We start from the raw sequence: 20,021 nt of genomic DNA on the forward strand, positions 1-20,021 counted from the left end.
ATAAAAATATCGGTGGATTCTTGCAAATCAATTCCAAAAACCAAAACTCTAGAAATACATATAGGCTTTTATAACCAGATTTAAAAAACAATTAACAAATTTAAACTTCTAATTTTAACCAAATTAAATAAACAAATAAATATAATTAATAAATTAAAACTTCATGAAGAGATTGAATGTAAATATACCAAATATAAATATAAGTAAGAAAATATATTTTAAATGAAAGCCATAAAACTTGTAAATGGCAAAGCTATTCAGCATGCATAATCCCATTGACTCTTTGGTCAAGCGGCCCTCTCGTTAGATCCAAACGTAGTGGAGTTGCTAACTCAAGTTGCAAAACCATCTCACATAATGCAGAGCAAAGCCCATGGCGAGCAGAAATAAAGTTAATTTGTGAATCATTATAGACTGTAGCTCATAGGCATTGGAATTAGGAATAAGCGCTATGAAATAAACAACGCTAAATTATATTCACCAATTCATTGCTTCCCTGAGAAAACTCTTTGAACAACCAGCCAGGGCATGATGGCACAGCCAATACGCCATGGAATATACACTAAACCCTAAAGATATAATTTTTAATGATTAATATGCTATAAATCTTATTGGAAATTCTGACATGCTTAGTTAAAACCGGGGGCATTTTTGCCTGGAAAAAGTTGGTTTTTCTCTGTAAAAGTTAGTTAGAATTTTTAATATATTAGGTTACAGTAGTTAAGTTGTGTACAACTTTGAGGTGCTCCAGAAAATTTTGATAATGATGATTTATTCATAATATTAAAATTTTGATTTAAACACTAAAATTTAAAATTTTACAATCTAAAAATTACCAGAATCTAAATAAAAATATATTTTGGGCTAAATTATCAACTGAATAGACAAGACCATTTTGTCATATTAACTATTAAAAAGAGAACACAGTACATCACCAACGTTATTATTTTAAAATCACTCTTCTTATTAATATTTAAGACTTTAAAATTAAAAGAAAACATGGCGGACCAAGTGAACTCAATTATTAACGTTCCCATAACGCAATTCAATTATTAGCGTTGCGAGGACGTAATAGATTGATAGAATCACATATGCACAATAATTTATTACATTCAGTTAACTACTCAATCCTACCAGTACTATTTAATTGCCATTTTAAGGCTTACAGAAAGTTGTTGGTGTACATTTATCATCCTTAGGGATCTGATATGTATGATATAATGCTACGCATTATAAACGAGAAATGTGTGTCATAGACTTTTTCCTGTTCCAACACGTAGTGTGAAAGCTAACAGCCTTTACAAGGAAAAGTGAGGCTTCCCTGCATTCATGCTCCAAATTTTAGATTTGCCCACGTGATATCTATAAAATATGATTGGGCTATGTGGAGGAGCAAAGATAAGTGGCCCTTACTATAAACAGTTATTCTAATTGCTCTAATTGTATCATAGTAGAAGTTTATTTTTAACTATTTGCCAAATAGATTAGTTAAAATTAGCAAAATCACATTAATAAATATAGTTAAAATAAGTTAGAGGGTATATTAATCACATGCATAATTACACTAGCAATTGTATCTAGAGGTGTAAAGGAATGCCAAAAGAATAGAAGATTCAAGAAGATTTTATAATTTCATTCTAATGTTCTGTTTCTACAGGGAATATAAATCCTCATTGGGTGACACCCTCTTTACGAATGCGGTATCCCTAAATTCTTCAAGAAGTTTTGCTAGTTTAGGAAACCCCAAATAATTGAGGTTTAAAACTTTACCAGCAACCTTGTTGAATTCTTAATAAATAACAAATATGGTGTACCCTTTTCTTTCATGCTCTTTCCTAAGAAATTAAAGAAGCCAAGATTTAACATCTTCCATTGAAGCTTTCTCCATGTTTGAATGTCCATAATTTCCGCTATAAAACAATGGAACTTTGTGATAATATGCACTATGATGCATATATCTTGTTGAGCGTAATTTACAAATTCCACTCTGCCTATTAAAGCATTGATCATGTGGCATTTGGAGGGCAGGCCATGGTAATTCCCATGATATTCACTATACCATTTGGGATTAGTAAATGAAAAATCCACTAGCATTGTAGGAATATAATAAGAAGGCCTGCAATGGCCAATAAAAGTAGAGAATGAGAACGTATTTTCAATATAAGGGACTGCACCCATATTGTGTTGGAAATATTGAGAGGGTGGGAGAATCAATATTCCTTAGCAATTAACACTTCTAAATATTTTCAGAGCATTAGTTAATCTTCTATTATTATTAATGTTTATGCAATAATAACAATAAATAAAAAAACACAGTAGACACAAGAATTTTAGGTGGAAAACCCCCTCCGGGTCAAAAACCACCAAACGCTTTTCTAATAAATTCTTTAATCTTCATCCCCAATTGAAATGAAAGCAACAACTCCCTAGAATTCTAGAAAAACATTCTTCTCCATCTCCCACTGGAAGGACATCTGAACATCCCTCTTTAGTAGTCAACTGAATGGATGCCCCAACATCCTAGACCAACCTACCACCCTTAAGTGTTCACAAGCTCCAATTTGAATGTGACTTCATACACCAACCTAGCACCTCCTTGCCACCCTATAATGACTAGAAATGAGACAAGAGTGTGGAATCTCGCACTAGGGACAATGGTCCACGATACAATATGATTTACAATGATTTTCTTGTACTTGACTGAACACCAATCACACTATGACCTGCAACCCAATCATGACATCATCCCAACAGAGACTCCTATACCTCCCAATAATGCCTTTTGACTCTAGGCAAATTGTCTCTTTTACAATAATGACTCTTCCAATGACGGCACTTTTACAAATGACTCTTTTACAACTTTACAATGATGACTCTTGGCCTTGACACTTCTTCACAATATACGGATGGTTTTCATGTCTTCGATGTCCTGCTGTAATGGTTACTTTGATTTGATACTTCTTCTCTTGAATTCTTGCTTGAATTTGTACATGAATATTCTTCTACTTGCATGCAATATTTTCCCAGCGAAACCAATCCCAAAACAAAACAAAATACCCTTCAACTTACCTATGCCAAGGGTAAATCTCCTACAACAAGTTATGTATTATTAAGTGTTTACATTTGAATTTTGAGTATCATCTCTGACATATGTTTTTGTAGGACAACGTAAGTATATACAGGGTCTCGGTTATATCTCTACGTCTCTATATGTCATAGTCAGTTTTGATACCACATTTTAGATGTCCTATTCTTGATACTACACATTTTATGCTGCACCAAGTCTGTGTCTTGTCATAGTTGATAGAATCGTCTCTATTGTTTTACTTAAAACTTGGTCCATCACAAGTCTAGGGCCTGTCATCAGATTTTATTGTATATATCTTTAGGTTAGTTTTGGATATAGTCTTGCATAGAGTCCAGGCCTATAGCAAGAGTGAGAGTCTTTGTCTATTGTGAAAAAAGTCAACAACAAAAGTGACAAGCACACTTTAGGTACACATTGTAATTTTAATAAACAAACACACTAAAAGTTTTGTCTTTGTAATGACAATCATTCATTTCATGACTATGATAAAGGATTACATGGTGAGTTAAAGTCCCTTGAGTCAAAAGCAATTGAAAAGTTAGTTATGCCCAAATAAGGGAAATAACAAAATGAAATAGAACTTTCTCATTTTCTTCTCCGCTTTTTCACTCCAATAAGAGGGGAAAAAAGGACAGGATTCTAGAAGGATGGTTGGAGAGAGATGCTAATAACCTGGATGAAGAAGTTATTTAGATTGATAGAGAGACCAAAAAAATTCAGCTGGAGATAAATGTTGTGAACTTGGTACTCTTAGAGGAAGTCAATATGAGAGAGGAAGACAATAACTACCTGTCACGAGTGGGAGATAAACAATGGTGAGCCCGTAGAATGAACCATTTTTCCTACTCTAGGGCCAAAAGGAAAAATTATTGGGTCTAGTAAATATTGTCATTCTAGCTAAAGGGGCAATAGCTCAGTGGTAGCCAAAAGTGATATTTGGCTTAAGGTCGGGGGGAATGAGTAGGTCTCATACATATTGTTTTGGAAATTGAGATAAGTTTTTCTAAATTATTTTTTGGTTGTAGGTAGAAGAAAAAAACACAGTTGTTTGCACTAGAAAAAAAAAAAGAGAAGGGAATTTTGTTCTCTCTAGGGAAAAGTATACAAACAGTTACCTTTTCCTCCATTGAAATAATTTGTAACATAAATGTTTAAAGGGATTATGTGATCTTTTTTGTTATAGCTATCAGAAGAAAAATGTTTTTTTGTTGTCTTGTTCTTGTAATTTTGATATATAGGTTAACCAAGCAGGGAGTTATGACACCAAGAAAAAGAAAAGGGTAGAATCAGTATTTGTTAAGGAAGCTTGATTGAGTAAATTTCAGTTAATAATGTAATGTACAGATGACAGGGTCAAGAATAAGTTAGATGAAAAGTTAGAAATAAAGTTATTTCACAAAAGAAATATTTTTTTGTCAAATGTACATACCTTCTGTAGGTAAGAAATGACAACAATTGTATATACTTTGCGCCCCAAATCCCAACTTAGGGTTTTTCCTTAACATAGTACATTAATTTACCTTTCAAGCTAAGAACTCCCTTAAAAACACTTTTCTTGCATAGGCATTTAAATGACATGGAGGATGATGAAAATTGTTAACAACCATGGCTACTTATTTACAACATTATTTCTTAGGGTTTATACATACTCGATCTCAATTTATGCTATTAGTTTTAGGGATTTAATCTTATTAACTCATTATTTTGTCTTTTGAACAATTTGTTCAATATGACTACAAAGTATGCATAGGAAAACTCATTTTGGAGATATTTGAGCACTTTTATAATATGTACCTATTTGTATATGAGTAAGGTTCCAAAACCCATCATTTATGTATGGTAATATATATAATTATAAGAAAGCTTCTAAATATGTTCCTCTATTAATGTGCATTTAGTCATTGTAAAACTTTTTAATTCCATGGTTATTTCAATATGACCTCCAGCTAGAGTATGTATGGTTCTTTCTTTTAAATTAATCGAGTGCTTTATTTTAACATTAGGTACTCCCTTAATCCCAAAGTGTTTCAATTTCCATCAACAATTCCTCCCTTAAACACTCGGCTAAAGTGCATCTCTAAAAGCTTCTCAACAAGCTTTGTGTGGAAAGGACAATTGTAGTACCTATACAACTAGGTTCTCTAACTACTTATTGGGAGTATTTTATTTAACCAAGTAGTATTGCATGCACTTGGAAGTTAATATGGAGGTTATCCCTCCATATTAGCTTACAAGTATACTAAGCCTACTTAAATCATTCAGTTTGACTATATGGTAGCTTGTAATAAATTTATCTGCAAAGTTTCTTCCTTTTTCTTTCCACTATTCCTGATACTAAGCAAAGCCGTAATAATTGTCAAAATAAGCTATCATATTTAGAATTTATTGACATAGAATTCTCATTTTGGAATTTCCACCCTCTTATATAGAAAAAAATCGTACCCATCTTTTTTATGTTCTTCATATATATATTTCCTTTGTTTACTATGAAACATACATTCTTTAATTACTATCAAAAGTTACATGCATTCCTAATAATTACTTACTTTCAAAATTTACATGGATTTATGAGAAATTCTTTCTATATAAATTACAACATTCTTAGGTTTTTGTTTTCCTTTATCTGTTCACCAAGTATTATGTTCATTGTTCATTCTTAATGCAAACAACCACATGCTAAATCTTATTAGTAAATACATGCTTCAAAACCAACTGTTCCTATTAATAGACCAATTACAATAATCCTTTTACTTATCTGAATAATTGGAAATATAGTAGGAACCAACACATTCCTCCCAACTAATAAATTGCAACTACAAAAATCCCCCCCAAGCCTCAATCTTCACTACTATTAGTAGCTTGTATTATCTTGTTGGTATTTGTGCTCCTCCCTAGATAGACTCTAGCAACGTCCTACTTTTCAATGTCTTCTCTTTCTTTTCTGTACCTAGGATTTTATAAGATTATCTCTTACTTAGCGTTCAACATTGCATTTATCTTCAACTATCCTCTTATTTCCCACTGAACATAACATTTATCTCTAGTTACATTGTCTCTTGGTGGTAATAATTCCTTTTGGAACCTTTGGGAATCATGGGAGGTTATAACTATGACGATTTCCACCTTTACTTGTTCACTACTTGGGACTCCAACCACTTCAACAATTACTTAACAATAGAGCAACCTGACTACTCACATGTTGGTTCCCATAATATTTCTAAATTAAAAAATAATTTTATTTATAAATGTATGTAATTATTTACACCTATTAGTAAGTTATTCAAATTTAGTCTTGGCCATGTGACCCATGTTTCTCATTTAAATCATTACGAGTCAATACAAAATAATAAATTATTATAAAAGTAATTACAACAAGGGTATTATATTCCCCTCCCTTAATTTGAAAATCGTCCTCGGTGTTTTCTTTGCACTCATCACTTCTAGAAGAGTGAAGAAAATGCTTCTTGAATTTTCTCCTCCATCTCCTAAGTGGCCTCCTTAGGGGAAAAGTTCTTCTATTTCACCTTAACCCAAATGACGACTCAATTTCAAAGTAAAGTTTCCCTCGTTTAAATTTAATAGAGCCTTGACCTGGAACTCATCTTCTAGTTCAACCTATATCACATTCAAACCAATGATATGATTTGGATCATAAATATATTACTTTAAAAGTGATACATAAAATACATTATGAACTTTTATGTGGGTTAGTAATGCTAGGTAGTAGGCCACTCGTCCTACTCTAAGTAGTATTTCTAATGGCCCATAGAACCTAGGTGCCAGTTTAGGACAGGTTCCCAACCTTAGTTTGACTTTGACATAAACATGTTTTCCCACATTGCATCCCTTGTGAATAATTTCTTGACCACATAATGGTTTTTCCTATCTTGAGTTGTTTTTAAATTTTGTCTTACCGTTCTAAACTCCTGCTCCGTATCTCGTAGAAGGTCATGTCTTAAAACCAATCTATGCTCGTATTGACTCTAAAGCCATGGAATATGCCATTTTTCTCCATAAAGGACTTCAAAAGGACTCATCTTAAGAGATGTATGATAACTATTATTATATGCAAATTCAACTAGATGTAAGTAATCCTCCCATTTAGTGGGTTGATCCATTGCATATGTGTGAAGCATGTATTCAAGTATTTGGTTGGTTATTTTAGTATGTCCATCAGTTTAAGGATGGTAATCAATACTGAAATTCGATTCTGTATATAATTTTGTGAAAAGTATCTTCCAAAATTTTGATGTGAATTTTGCATATCTATCAAAAATCAATGTTTTTGGTACCCCATGAAGTTTGAATGTCTCCTTCATAAAAATATAAGCTATATTAAAAACTTTAAATTTTAACTACACTGGTATAAAATGGGCTTTCTTACTTAGTTTATCAATTACAACCATGATATAATCATGTTTTCTTTTGCTTTTGAGTAGCCCTATAATAAAATATAAGGAAATAATTTCCCATTTACTCTTAGAAATGGGTAATGGATTTGATAACCCAACGGGATGTTAGTGTACCACCTTAAATTTTTGAAACTATAGACATTTTGCTAAATAATCATCCACTTCTTCTTTCATCCCTAACCAATAAAATCATTTTCTAAGTGTTGTGATAAGTTTTTCATAGCTTGGATAAGCTTAAAAATGAATATTGTGATACTCATTTAGGATCAATTGCTTAATTCTATGCACATTCGAGATATAAATTATATTTTTGAAAGTCAACAAACCATCATTGTTGAGAGCATAATCTGATCGTTCTATTGGGCAAATTCCATTTAACATTTTTTCTTAATTTTGTATGTATTCTTGATCTTCTAATATTGTGGCTATGATTTGTTCATTAATATATATTTTAAAACTTCTAGCAGGGATCCCATACATTTTATTTAACTTCTACTTAATGCATCTACAATTTTGTTTTATTTTCCCTTGATGTGTTTGATTTCAAAATCAAATTCACTAAGGAAATTAATCCACCTTGTTTTCCTTGCATTTAAACTTATTTAACTAAAAAAACATTTTAGGCTAATATGACCAATTACTAATGTGAATTTATTTCCCTAAATGTAGTCCCACCACATTTTTAAAGCATGAAATAATCTAGCTAATTATAAGTCATACACAACATAGTTTGTTTTATGCTCCTTTAGTTTCCTAGATTCATAAGATATAACATGGTTATCATGCACTAACACTCCAGTTAATCCTTATGAACACAAATTTGTACATACTATATAACATTTATTGGGATAAACAATCTTAAGTATCAGAGCTACAAATAGCAAATATTTCAACCAATCAAAGCTTTCTCGACACTTTTGGGTGTAGATAAATTTAACTCCTTTCTTTTGTAAGGATGTTATAGGGTAGGCTAGCTTGGAGAAACGTTCAATGAATTTATGGTAGTAATCTATACTTCTTATAAAGGATCGAATTTTAGGTACATCTTTAGGAACGAGCAAATTAAAAACTTCCTTTTCCTTTCAACAGTAGATTCCTTCTTTGGATATTACATGCCCCAAATATTGAATCTGATCTTGGTAAAAATAACATTTACTAACATATAGTTGATGTTCCCTTAGTGTTTGTAGTACTATTCTTAAGTGTTGTCCAGGTTTTTCTAGTGTCTCGGAATAAACCAAAACATCATCAATGAATATCAATACAATTTTCCTAATACTAGTTGAAAACATTGTTAATTAAACACATAAATGTGGCTGGGGTCTTTGTGAGTCTGAAAGGAAGCACAACGAACTCATAATGGTCATATCTAGTTCTAAAAGTAGTCTTATGAATATCCTCATCTTTAATTTAGACTTGATGGTAAACATAATTGAGGTCTATCTTAGAGAGTACTTTTGCACCCCTTACCTGATCAAATAGATCATCAATTCTAAGTAATGTGTATTTATTTTTTATTGTCTACTTGTTCAGTTGTCTATCATCAATACATAACCTAAGAGTACCATCCTTCTTCCTCACAAAAGGTACATGTACTCCCCAATGTGAGACACTTGATTTAATATATCCTTTGTCAAACAATTCCTCAAGTTGCATCTTTAACTTAATCAACTTGGAACATTCACCCTATAAGGTGCTTTGGACATTGGTGTTGCACCGGGTACCAATTTGATGGTAAATTCAATAGCTCTTTTTGGTGGAAACCCAGGAATTTCATCTAAGAAAACATCTTTGAATTCTCACACCACTGCAAAGTCATCCAAAGTATTTTCTTTTCTATACTTCTACTTAATCCATTGTTATCATGTTGTCTTTGGTAATTGTAGCAAAATTTTTTCTTTAAACAAAGGTTCTACTTCCAAGATCACATAGAGGCAATATTCCCTTACGTATATTCATAAGTGTGATTTCAATTGATAAGATAGGAAGAGAGACGCTCTTACTACCATGATTAATTTTCTTTCTACCTTCAAAAAAAGTATCATATATACATATGAAAAAGAGTGAGACTCAAACCCTTAACCTTGTGTCCCATAACAATTGAGCAAACCTTTTCCATCCACAACATCTCGATCACACAGATGCATCATTTATCTTGCAAATAAAATATGTTTGGGTACTATGAGAGGATTTCATTATCTTCACTTTATGGCTACTCGAACTCGGGACATGCTTACCATTAATAATACTTATTCTTTATATTAACTTTTGAGCCCTCATATAATATGATATGTGAATCCCTACCTAGTCCAACACTTTTACTATGCCCATGATTATTAATTTTTTTTTAAGGCATGGACTTTCAATATTGAGTCGGACATGAATCTAACTAGAAACCTTCCCATCTAAAGTCAAATACACTACCATTTATACCCCCTCCCATGGTCACATCTGGAATTCTCGATAGGTGGGACCTGGGTTAATTTCTCGCATACAACTCAACACCCTGAAAAATTTATGTGACGCGGTGACAAATGGATGACTCACCTAGAATGTGGCATATGTACATCAGTTATGGTTTAACATCCTTACTCTCTTAATTAGATACCCTCTCATACTTGTCATTTGACATTGTGCTTACTCTCCCTTGACAAAGAGCTTCTTGACAATGGTTAGGGTTTTAAAACTATTATTCAACTTCTTGAAGACTGATGATGGTTATGTTTCAATAGTGTATGCTTTCCATTCCACCCGATGGATGTAACTCAAGCTACAAGAAACATGTAAATTCACAACTTCTCTAATTATTATTATGTATAATTATGTTATCAAGATTTTATCAGTGTTAAACTTGAACTTGACATTAAGGAATATAACTAATAATCTCTTTTGTGTTTTTACATGAGCCTTTCGAAAATATTTTGTTGAACCATACTTTACTTAGGTCTTTACAAGTCCTTCAAGGAGATTTTAAAACACATACTATTGGTTATTAAATCGTTTAGGGTTTCAAAGCTTCTTTAAGTTTCATAGAGGGAAACTCTGTAACAACATCTCCTTTGACATATTATGTTAAAGGTCTCTGCAAGGGTAATAACTAGTTCATGGTTTGGAAGTTCGAGAGAAATATGAGCACAACCACTACCAATGACTCAAACCCATGTCACTTAAGATATCATATCCCTCTCTCAGTACCTTCACACCTTTGATATGCATGAGTTAAATTCTTACATTCTTTTTAATTTAAAAGAGGGTTTTTCTTATGTATTATCCTCTTAGGGTTTTTGATTATTGCTAACATAAGGATTTCCTAATTGGAATTCTTTCCAGGGTTCCAAAGAAAGGTGAACCTATTGAATTAAACCCTTGTCGGCTCGTTGTCAGAGCTTGACGTGAATAAGGATACTTTACATTAGGTATTGTACCACCACTTTTTTGTTTTACAATTCTCTATTCCTTGACTGCTTAGTTTCATTTTGGGTTCTTGTGAACTTATTTTTAGAGTAAAGGGTTTCATACATGTCAACACCTTGTTTTCTGGTTTTTAAGTTATGGCTTTGAATGAATGCTCAATTTCCTAACTATCCATATTCTTTCAATAGGTCATTCAAAGCGAAAATTGATTCTAGGTCATTTAGGTAAATTCATTGTCAAATTTCTCAATTCAAGAATTTTTTTTATGGCTTAACAATTTGGTGAGGGTACTAAAAAAAATTCTATGTTTTCTTTATAACAAGTTTGTACCCCAAACCCCAACTTCGGGATTTTATCAACATAGTACATTATATTCACCTCTCCAAGAAAGAAATCCCTTAACATCATGTTTCTTACATACATATTTAAATGATATGGAGGATGATGTTTATTTTTTACCTCGACAACTACTTCTTTACAACTTTATTACTTAGGGTTTCTGCATTCTCAATCTTGAGTTATGCTATTTTCTTTAAGTTCACAATTTTCTTAACTCATTACTTTGTCTTTTGAATAATTTGTTCAATTTGACTCTAGAGTCTCTATGGTAATATATATGTTTTTAAGCAAGCTTTTGAACATTTTCCTTTTTTCATGTGTATTTAGTCTATGTAAATATTTTTAATTACATAGTTATTCCAATGCAACCTTCACCTAGAGTATCTATGGTTCTTTCTTTTAAATTTTTCTTGAACATATTTATTTTAACAACATGTGCTCAATTAATCCTAGAATGTCTCAATTTCCATCAATAATTCCTCCCTTAAATACTGAGCTGAAGTCTAGCTATGAAATATTCTCGGTAGACTTTGTGCGGAAAGGGTAGCTATATGGTACCTATGCAAATAGGTTCTATGACTACCTACTAGTAGTGTTTCATTTAACCAAGTGGTACTGCATGTGCTTGGAAGCTAATATAGTGGTTATCCCTCCATACTAGCTTACAAGCATGCCAAGCCTATTTAAATCTTTCTATTTCACTATATGGAATCTTGTAATAAATTACTTTTTTCTTTTCACTATTCATGATTCTAAGCAAAGCAACAATATTTTTCAAAACAACCTATCATATTTAGAATTTAGTGACAAAGAATGTTCATTTAGGAATTTCCATCCTCTTATATAGAAAATATTATGCCCTATTCTCCACACACACACACACACACATGCATTTCTAAGAATTACTCATGATTAGCTATTTGTTTTTCTTTCTGTATTCACTAAATTGTACTCTGTTCATTGTTCATTCTTGATGCAAACAATCACATGCTAAATATTACTAGTAAATGCATACTTCTAAATCAAATGTTCCTATTAATAGATTGACTATAATAATGATTTTACTTATTTGAACACTTGGAAATATAGTAGGAACCAACACATTCGTCCCCACCAATGAATTATAGCTACAACAATCCCCCCGAGCCTCATGCTTCTCTACTATTAGTAGTTTTTCTTCTCTTGTTGGTATTTTTACTCCTCCCCATAAAGACTCTAGCAATGCCCTAATTTTCAATGACTCTAGCAATGCCCTAATTTTCAATATTTGTTCTTTCCTTTTTGTACCTAGGATTTTTATAGGATTATCTCTTACTTAGCATTCGACATCGCATTTCTCTTCAACTATCATCTTATTCCCTCCCAACATAACATTTTTCTTTAGTTACGCTAAATGGTCATTCATCTTGGAATCTCAGGTAATCATGAGAGGTTATAACTGTGACAACTACCACCCTTGTCAACTAATTAAGATTCCAACCATTTAAAAAATTAGTTCACAGTACAACAACTTGACTACTCGTGCTAATTCCCATAATATTTCTAAAAAATATATATTTTTATTTATAACTTTACATATTTATTTACACCTGTCACTTAATTTTTGAAATTTAGTCTTGGGCCAAGACTAATGTTTCTTACTTATAATATATATATATATATATATATATATATATATATATATATATATATATATATATATATATATATATATATATATACTTTTATTTTTCATATATAATCCTATTTTTCTTGTGACATAACTCACTAATACCATTTATTCTCCACTTTCTTTCTATGTATTTGTAATTATAAACTTTCATACACACTAGAACTCAATGCTTTTGTAAGCACCTATAGTTTGACTTCTATGCCCCTTTTAGGCTTAGTTAAACTTAGCTATTCTTGTTAATGGTGTGAGGGGATAGTATATAACTACATTCTTGCAAATACCAAATCCCTAATATGGTGCAAAAAACATTAATTTCCAAATTTCTGCTGGCTAAATGCAACTTGAACATTTCCTATTAACAATTTAGCATGTGTAAAAATAAAAATATACAATTAATATCAATAAAATTACACTCTTAATATTTATGCTATAACTTTTTCATTGATTACATTAGGACCCAAATATAACTTTTCATTGATTACATTAGGACCCAAATATAACTTTTCATTGATTACATTAGGACCCATCAACTATTGACATGTTTATTTCTTGAGTTTATATATATATATTCTGTTTTAAATTAAAAAATAACTTTTAATGACATTTTTATTACTCAATATTAATTTGATTTAATAATAATAATAATAATATAATTATAAAAAAAATTAATAAATAAAATCATATATTAATTATTTTTCTAATCTTATAATTTAATTAGAAAATAAATTTTATAAAATAAATTTTTAGAATAATTTATTCAGATATAAAAATATATTTATTTTAGATTTATTCAGATATAAAGATATATTTATTTTAGATTTCTATTATATATAAGATTATATATAAAACTATAACTTGGGTGGGATGAACATCCCTATTTGAAATTCACAATTTACAGCTTACTTCGGTGATCACAATTGATTATACGATCGAAAATATATAGTTTTGAAAAAAACTTATTTTCTAATTCACAAAATATATAGTTTTGAAAAAAGCTTATTTTCTAATTCACAAAATATATTCTTTGGACTGCATCGAGTTTATCTGGTATAGATAAAATATCGGCGATACATGAACCAGTGAGAAAGTAAAGCCTTTTGTATATGTCCAAAACAATTCTAGCCCTCTACTATCTGATGCAAAAAAATGAATGAAATGCTTCGTCACGTTGCCCGTGGACCGACGGGTTTACTTTAACAAACACGAAATACCTTTTGGACTTTGATTGTTACGTAAATTAAATGGTTGAAAATCAGTCTCTGAACACTATGCTTTAACAATATTAATGGTTCTGTACATGGTTTAAGTATAGCAGACAATATTAATGATATGCATACGACAAGTACCAGCTCCACCCTAACTCATTGATTGCGAAGAACTGTACTCTGCATTGCACAATATAAATGTGTTTTATACGACATTATTAATGATATTTTGACTTTGACTTACCCAGCATACGACAAGTACCAGCTGGAGCCTAACTAATTGATGGCGAAGAACTGTAGTCTGCACACTGCACAATATAAATGTGTTTTATACGACATTGCGCATCCCATTTCATATTCAACATCGCCGCGTATTAGGCAGAGTCATGCGTGTAAAATGCATGTGAATGTACGCGTACACATATTATTAATACAATGGCGAGCGACCATGCCACCAGAACCCCCTCGACTTGAATTGGCATTCCAATTCACATATTCCGTCAATCTTCAAGGCAGAGACATCCCCAGGCCCCCAGCTGATACACATACGGACAGACGATTTCCGTGGCTATTCTTTTGGAGGAGAAAATTTGGCAGAGGTACGGCATGGACACGAAGGAGCAGAGTCTTTATATCGATTCTCAACATGAGCCTGCGAGATTGAAACACCTCAAGTCGCAAGTCACGGCAAGTCATATCGTTCAATTTTACAGTGTACACTGTATATGTCTCTATCAACATTGATACATTAATTATTATTAAAATAAATAATAATATTGAGATTGTTGCAGATCCATGGTACCAAGTCGGCTTCGTTCTGATAACATCACTCAACAGTGCGTATGCATTGGGCTATTCAGAGATCGTCATGGTTCCCTTGGGATGGGTAGGAGGCACCTTGGGATTGATAGCAGCAGCCCTCATATCACTCTATGCAAACAGCCTCCTAGCGCGTCTCCACGAAACTGGAGGCATCCGACATAGTAGATACAGAGACCTAGCTGGTCACATTTATGGTAAATTTCTTTTACGCTCACCCATCCCATTCAATATAATACTTTCTTGTTACTTTCATCATATCAACATCTTCATGCTTGCGCATAATCCCTTGTTGCATACACATTGATTGTGATTGTGCTTTTTCTCAGGTAGGAAAATGTATTACCTGACATGGACGTTACAATATATCAATCTATTCATGATCACCACTGGATTTATCATTCTGGCTGGGCAAGCACTAAAGGTAGCTCCCTACTCTTATACTTAACTACCTCCCTATCCCCAAGCCATGCTCCCCTACTTTGACATGCAGCAATTCCTTATTAATTATCTTTTTTTCATCTCTTCTGATTGACGGTTGTCCAGGCAATATATACTTTACACAACAATGATGCTGCCACGCTGAAGCTACCATACTGCATCGCAATTACAGGAATCATTTGTAGCATTTTTGCATTTGGCATTCCTCACTTATCGGCTCTGAGGTTGTGGCTCGGTGTTTCAACATTCTTAAGTTGCATCTATATCATTTCTGCCATTGGATTGTCTATACGCGATGGTATCTCTCTTTTCTTTTAACCAGGATACATCTTACTTGTGATGCTTACATATCTTCTGGTTCATGGTCCTTGTCAAGTTCGGTATTAAAACAATCGCTTGGAGCAAAATCTTAATTTTCTGCTTACTTTGGATATGCAGGTCTCAATAGCCCAGCTAGAGATTATGAGATTTCAAGTTCAGGTTCAAGTAAAAGAAGAATGTTTGGAACAATTGGTGCTGCAGCAAATCTCATTTTTGCATTTAATTCAGGCATGCTTCCAGAAATACAGGTATAGCAAAAGTTTCGTTTAATTTATTGCATTCGATTTTGTCGTTCAAAACCTATTTTTTTTCGCCCTTTGAATTAATATCATCATATCTTTTTCCCATACTTATTTTATAAATCAAAATGAGCTCCCATTATTTCTGTAAGCAGATTTAACTCTTCGAATGCAGTAAGTTTTTAAAATAAAGTAATTAGGTATAAATATTAATAAAGTTTTGTTCATGATAAAATTAATTACCACTTTTTCTCTGATTTTATTTGCAGGCTACAATAAAGCATCCTTCTGTAAAGAACATGCAGAAAGCCCTGTCACTGCAATTCACAGCGGGGATTGTGCCATTCTATGCTGTGACCTTTATAGGATACTGGGCTTATGGTTCATCAACTTCCTCATATCTTCTCAATAATGTACATGGGCCCAAGTGGATCAAAATTCTGGCAAATGCTGCTGCTTTTTTCCAAACTGTCATATCACTACATGTACGTACTCAAGAAACAAAGCTTCTTTCACCCCCTTAACTTTGACTCTGTATACAAAAAATTCAATTTCAAATGTATTTTAACATGATTGGTATGCCCTAATGGAATGGTTGTAGATATGTGGAAGCCCCATGTACGAGTTTCTGGGTACAAAGTTCGGAAGGAGTAACGAAAGTGTGTATTCTGTTCGCAATTGGATAGTGAGGGTGGTGGCTCGAGGGACATATCTGATAGTGACCACATTTGTCGGGGCTCTGCTTCCATTTGTGGGTGATTTTATGAATATTACTGGTGCAGTGAGCGTGATACCATTAACCTTTGTGTTGGCAAACCATATGTATATTAAAGTGAAGGGAAAGGATTTGAGTTCATTATGGAAGACATGGCATTGGGCGAACGTATGGTTCTTCGCCTTCTCATCCGTGATAGCAACTGTGGCAGCGTTCCGCTTCATGGTTATTGACTCCAGAGCATACCATGTCTTCGCTGATCTGTGATCATTTGTGTAACTATATAATTGTAGCTGCTATATAATTCGTGCAGGATATTCATTCAATTCAATTTCAAATTTCATTAGATTAATTCAACTAATTATCCAAAGTAAGATTGAAATCAATTCAACTAATTATCCGAAATAAAATTGGAATTTCAAAATAGACTTACTAGTCAAATTTAATGATTTTCACACTTTTTAATTCTTAACTTGTTTTCACAATTTAAAAAAAAAATCTACTTTTTACAAAATTTTAAACCAACAACACCCATGACAAACAATTTACAGGTCAAATTCCATCCTGCTGGGCACTAAAGGTTGTCGATCGTTGCCGGTTTTTTTACAAAATTATAATTATAATTAATATTGAAAAAACTTTTTTTTAGTAAATTAATTATTTTTTAATATTTTAAAGATATTTAAAAATTAAATTGTTTTAAATAAAAAATTACCATATTACTATATTATCATTTATCACTTCAAAATTTAAATAAAAAATATGCCTACGATTAACTATACCTTAACTTTTTTTTTTTAAATATAAGATCAATCTACGGCTATGTATTTGTTTTAATCTTTCCGTATATACACCTTGCTTTTGATACGTTCACCATTGCGCATTTTCAAAATCGTTTATACTCTGTTTGATGTTGAAATTCTCATATTTGGTACCAAAATTTAAATTAATCACAATAACTTTTAGAAAAATAATATTTTATTTCTAAAAATATTTGTAAATATTAAAATTAATTCATAATTTTTTTATTATATATAACAATATATTAATATAATAGAGTTTTGATTTACATCTTTATGTTTTTCAAGTATGTAAGATTTTTTAATTACTATGCACGTTTAGTTTGAAATTTTATTTATTCATTCGATGTGTTTAGGTTGTTTTGCATAGTTAGGGCGTCATTGGTATGTGCTTTGAAATGATCATTATATCTTGTATCATTGGTATGTGCCTTGAATTGATCATTATCTCTTGTGTCGTTCCTGTGCATTGGGTATTGTTTTATTGATGCATCTCGTAATATTTTTAATAAATAAAAGGTTGCTCTATAATTATTATTTTTTTTAATATTTATATATAATTTTAAGGAAATTTTAATTAATCATACAAGAATATAGTTTATAAAATTTGTTGTAAAGAAACATGAAATATTATAAGTTAAATGATAATGATCAAGAATAAAAGATGTATTTTAAAAAGAATAATAGAGAATGAAAAGTTTAAAAAATATATTTATTTATTTATAACATTATTTTGATTATTCATTCACTTTAATGGTGTGAATATGTTATAATAGATACTTGTATCTAGAATTATGAAAATATTTTTTGTTACTATTAATGAAACAATGTTGTAAGTAAGTAATTATGATCTTGTAACTAAGTAATTACGGAAGAATGAGCATTTTTCGAAATCTATTATTTCTCTTTTAAGTTTTGGATAATAAGCTACATTAAGAAGGCAAGGAAACCATCATTCATGTTGTCACTAAATCATTGTTATATATTACCTAATCTAGATTCATGCTAAAAAAAATTTCCGTATCAATTTGTTTGATTTTAGTGAAATTAGTAAAAGCTTGATACTACATACTTAATAGCACATGTAGAAATAGGAACATCATTTTTCCTACTTTCACCTTTTTTCTCTTCATAATAAGCTACATTAAGAAGGCAAGGAAACCACCATTCATGTTGTCACTAAATCATTGTTATATATTACCTAATCTAGATTCATGCTAAAAAAAAAATTCCTTATCAATTCATTTGATTTTAGTGAAATTAGTAAAAGCTTGATACTACATACTTAATAGCACATGTAGAAATAGGAACATCATTTTTCCTACTTTCACCTTTTTTCTCTTCACGGGGGCTCCTAGGTACATCATAGTCTTTATAATCACTTCCTTCCTTTTTTCTTTTTTACACCATCTCTCTCAACCACCACTACATTCCCTTCTATACTCCATTTATTCTAAACATTAGGCTAACACACTATAATTTTTAAGGCACCCATTTAAGGAGTAAAATTCCATAAGAATCATTAAGTTGCCGGCTAACAACTTATTTCAATGCAACAATCTCACATACTTTCATAAAATCCTTAAATAGAATTTCATTAAGCATATAAAATCCCCACAACTCAAATAAATATGACATAAGTAGAATAAAAAACACAAAAATCAAACATATATTTATGACATAAATAGAATAAAAAGCCCAAAAATCCAATATAATCTTATAAATATAAAATGCTCACATACTTTCATAAAATCTTTAAATAAAATTTCATTAAGCATATAAAAACCCCACAACTCAAATAAACATGACATAAAATAAAATTAAAAGCCTAAAAACTAATATCTAATCTCATAAATATAAAATACATGAAATAAGTTCTCACAAATATGTGTTAAGAAAAAAAAATATAGTAAAATCACTTGCAAGCTAGAGATTTTTGTCATAAAAAATAAAAATAAAATATAATAAAATCACTTGCAAGCTAGATATTTTTGTCATCAAAAGTAAAAATAAAATATAATAAAATCACTTGCAAGCTAGAGATTTTTGTCATCAAAAGTCTATGGTATAGCATATCTCACCACCATGCATTCATAGCTTTGTAAATACTTTATATAATCAAACCTAAACTTTTTGTAAAAGCTTAATTTATATATATATATATATAGTGCGTACCATGTTTAAAATTAATTTAGATCCAATTTGTATTTCTTGATTAATAAAATTTTTGAATCCTTGTTACTTAGAGGAGGAAAATAAAAAAGGAGATGCATGGATAGTTGAAATATTATTTCTTCTAATTCCACGGAATATGAAGTTTTTTTGTGATTTGTTATAGTCCCACAAAACATCAGTTTTTTTGTGCACCAAATCCTAGTAAACCTTACTAAATTTGTAAATAAAACTCACTTTTCTTACGTATTGTATTCACATAAAAATAAATTCAGCAAATAACATTTCATTTTTAATCTCTAACCTAAAATAAAAATTATCGCTAATCTTTCACATATTAAGATTTTCACACTTACTAATTTTCCCAAAAATTAACAATAATAT

General features: G+C 31.2%; 1 protein-coding gene across 1 annotated transcript; it reads left to right on the forward strand.

The window, feature by feature from the left end:
* Window positions 1-14,983: 14,983 nt before the first annotated feature.
* On the forward strand, window positions 14,984-16,932 carry LOC149151383 (putative proline transporter 2). The gene is made up of 6 exons (XM_089440051.1): window positions 14,984-15,146; window positions 15,279-15,373; window positions 15,496-15,688; window positions 15,829-15,959; window positions 16,220-16,435; window positions 16,552-16,932. Exons 1-6 carry the CDS (start codon window positions 14,999-15,001, stop codon window positions 16,930-16,932), a joined length of 1,164 nt encoding a protein of 387 aa, XP_089296177.1. The 5' UTR covers window positions 14,984-14,998.
* The last annotated feature ends 3,089 nt before the right edge of the window (window positions 16,933-20,021 follow it).

This window comes from Pinus tabuliformis, chromosome 9, assembly GCF_031772625.1.
Source record: "Pinus tabuliformis cultivar Carrire ecotype Pingquan chromosome 9, CPIR1, whole genome shotgun sequence".
In the NCBI taxonomy this organism is placed as follows: Eukaryota; Viridiplantae; Streptophyta; class Pinopsida; order Pinales; family Pinaceae; genus Pinus; species Pinus tabuliformis.

Bases quoted from the DNA above. Each gene is read 5' to 3' on its own strand.
- LOC149151383 (XM_089440051.1), top strand. From the start codon at position 14,999: ATGGTTCCCTTGGGATGGGTAGGAGGCACCTTGGGATTGATAGCAGCA. The intron at 15,147-15,278 runs GTAAATTTCTTT...GCTTTTTCTCAG, and splicing joins CCTAGCTGGTCACATTTATG to GTAGGAAAATGTATTACCTG. The intron at 16,436-16,551 runs GTACGTACTCAA...GAATGGTTGTAG, and splicing joins AAACTGTCATATCACTACAT to ATATGTGGAAGCCCCATGTA.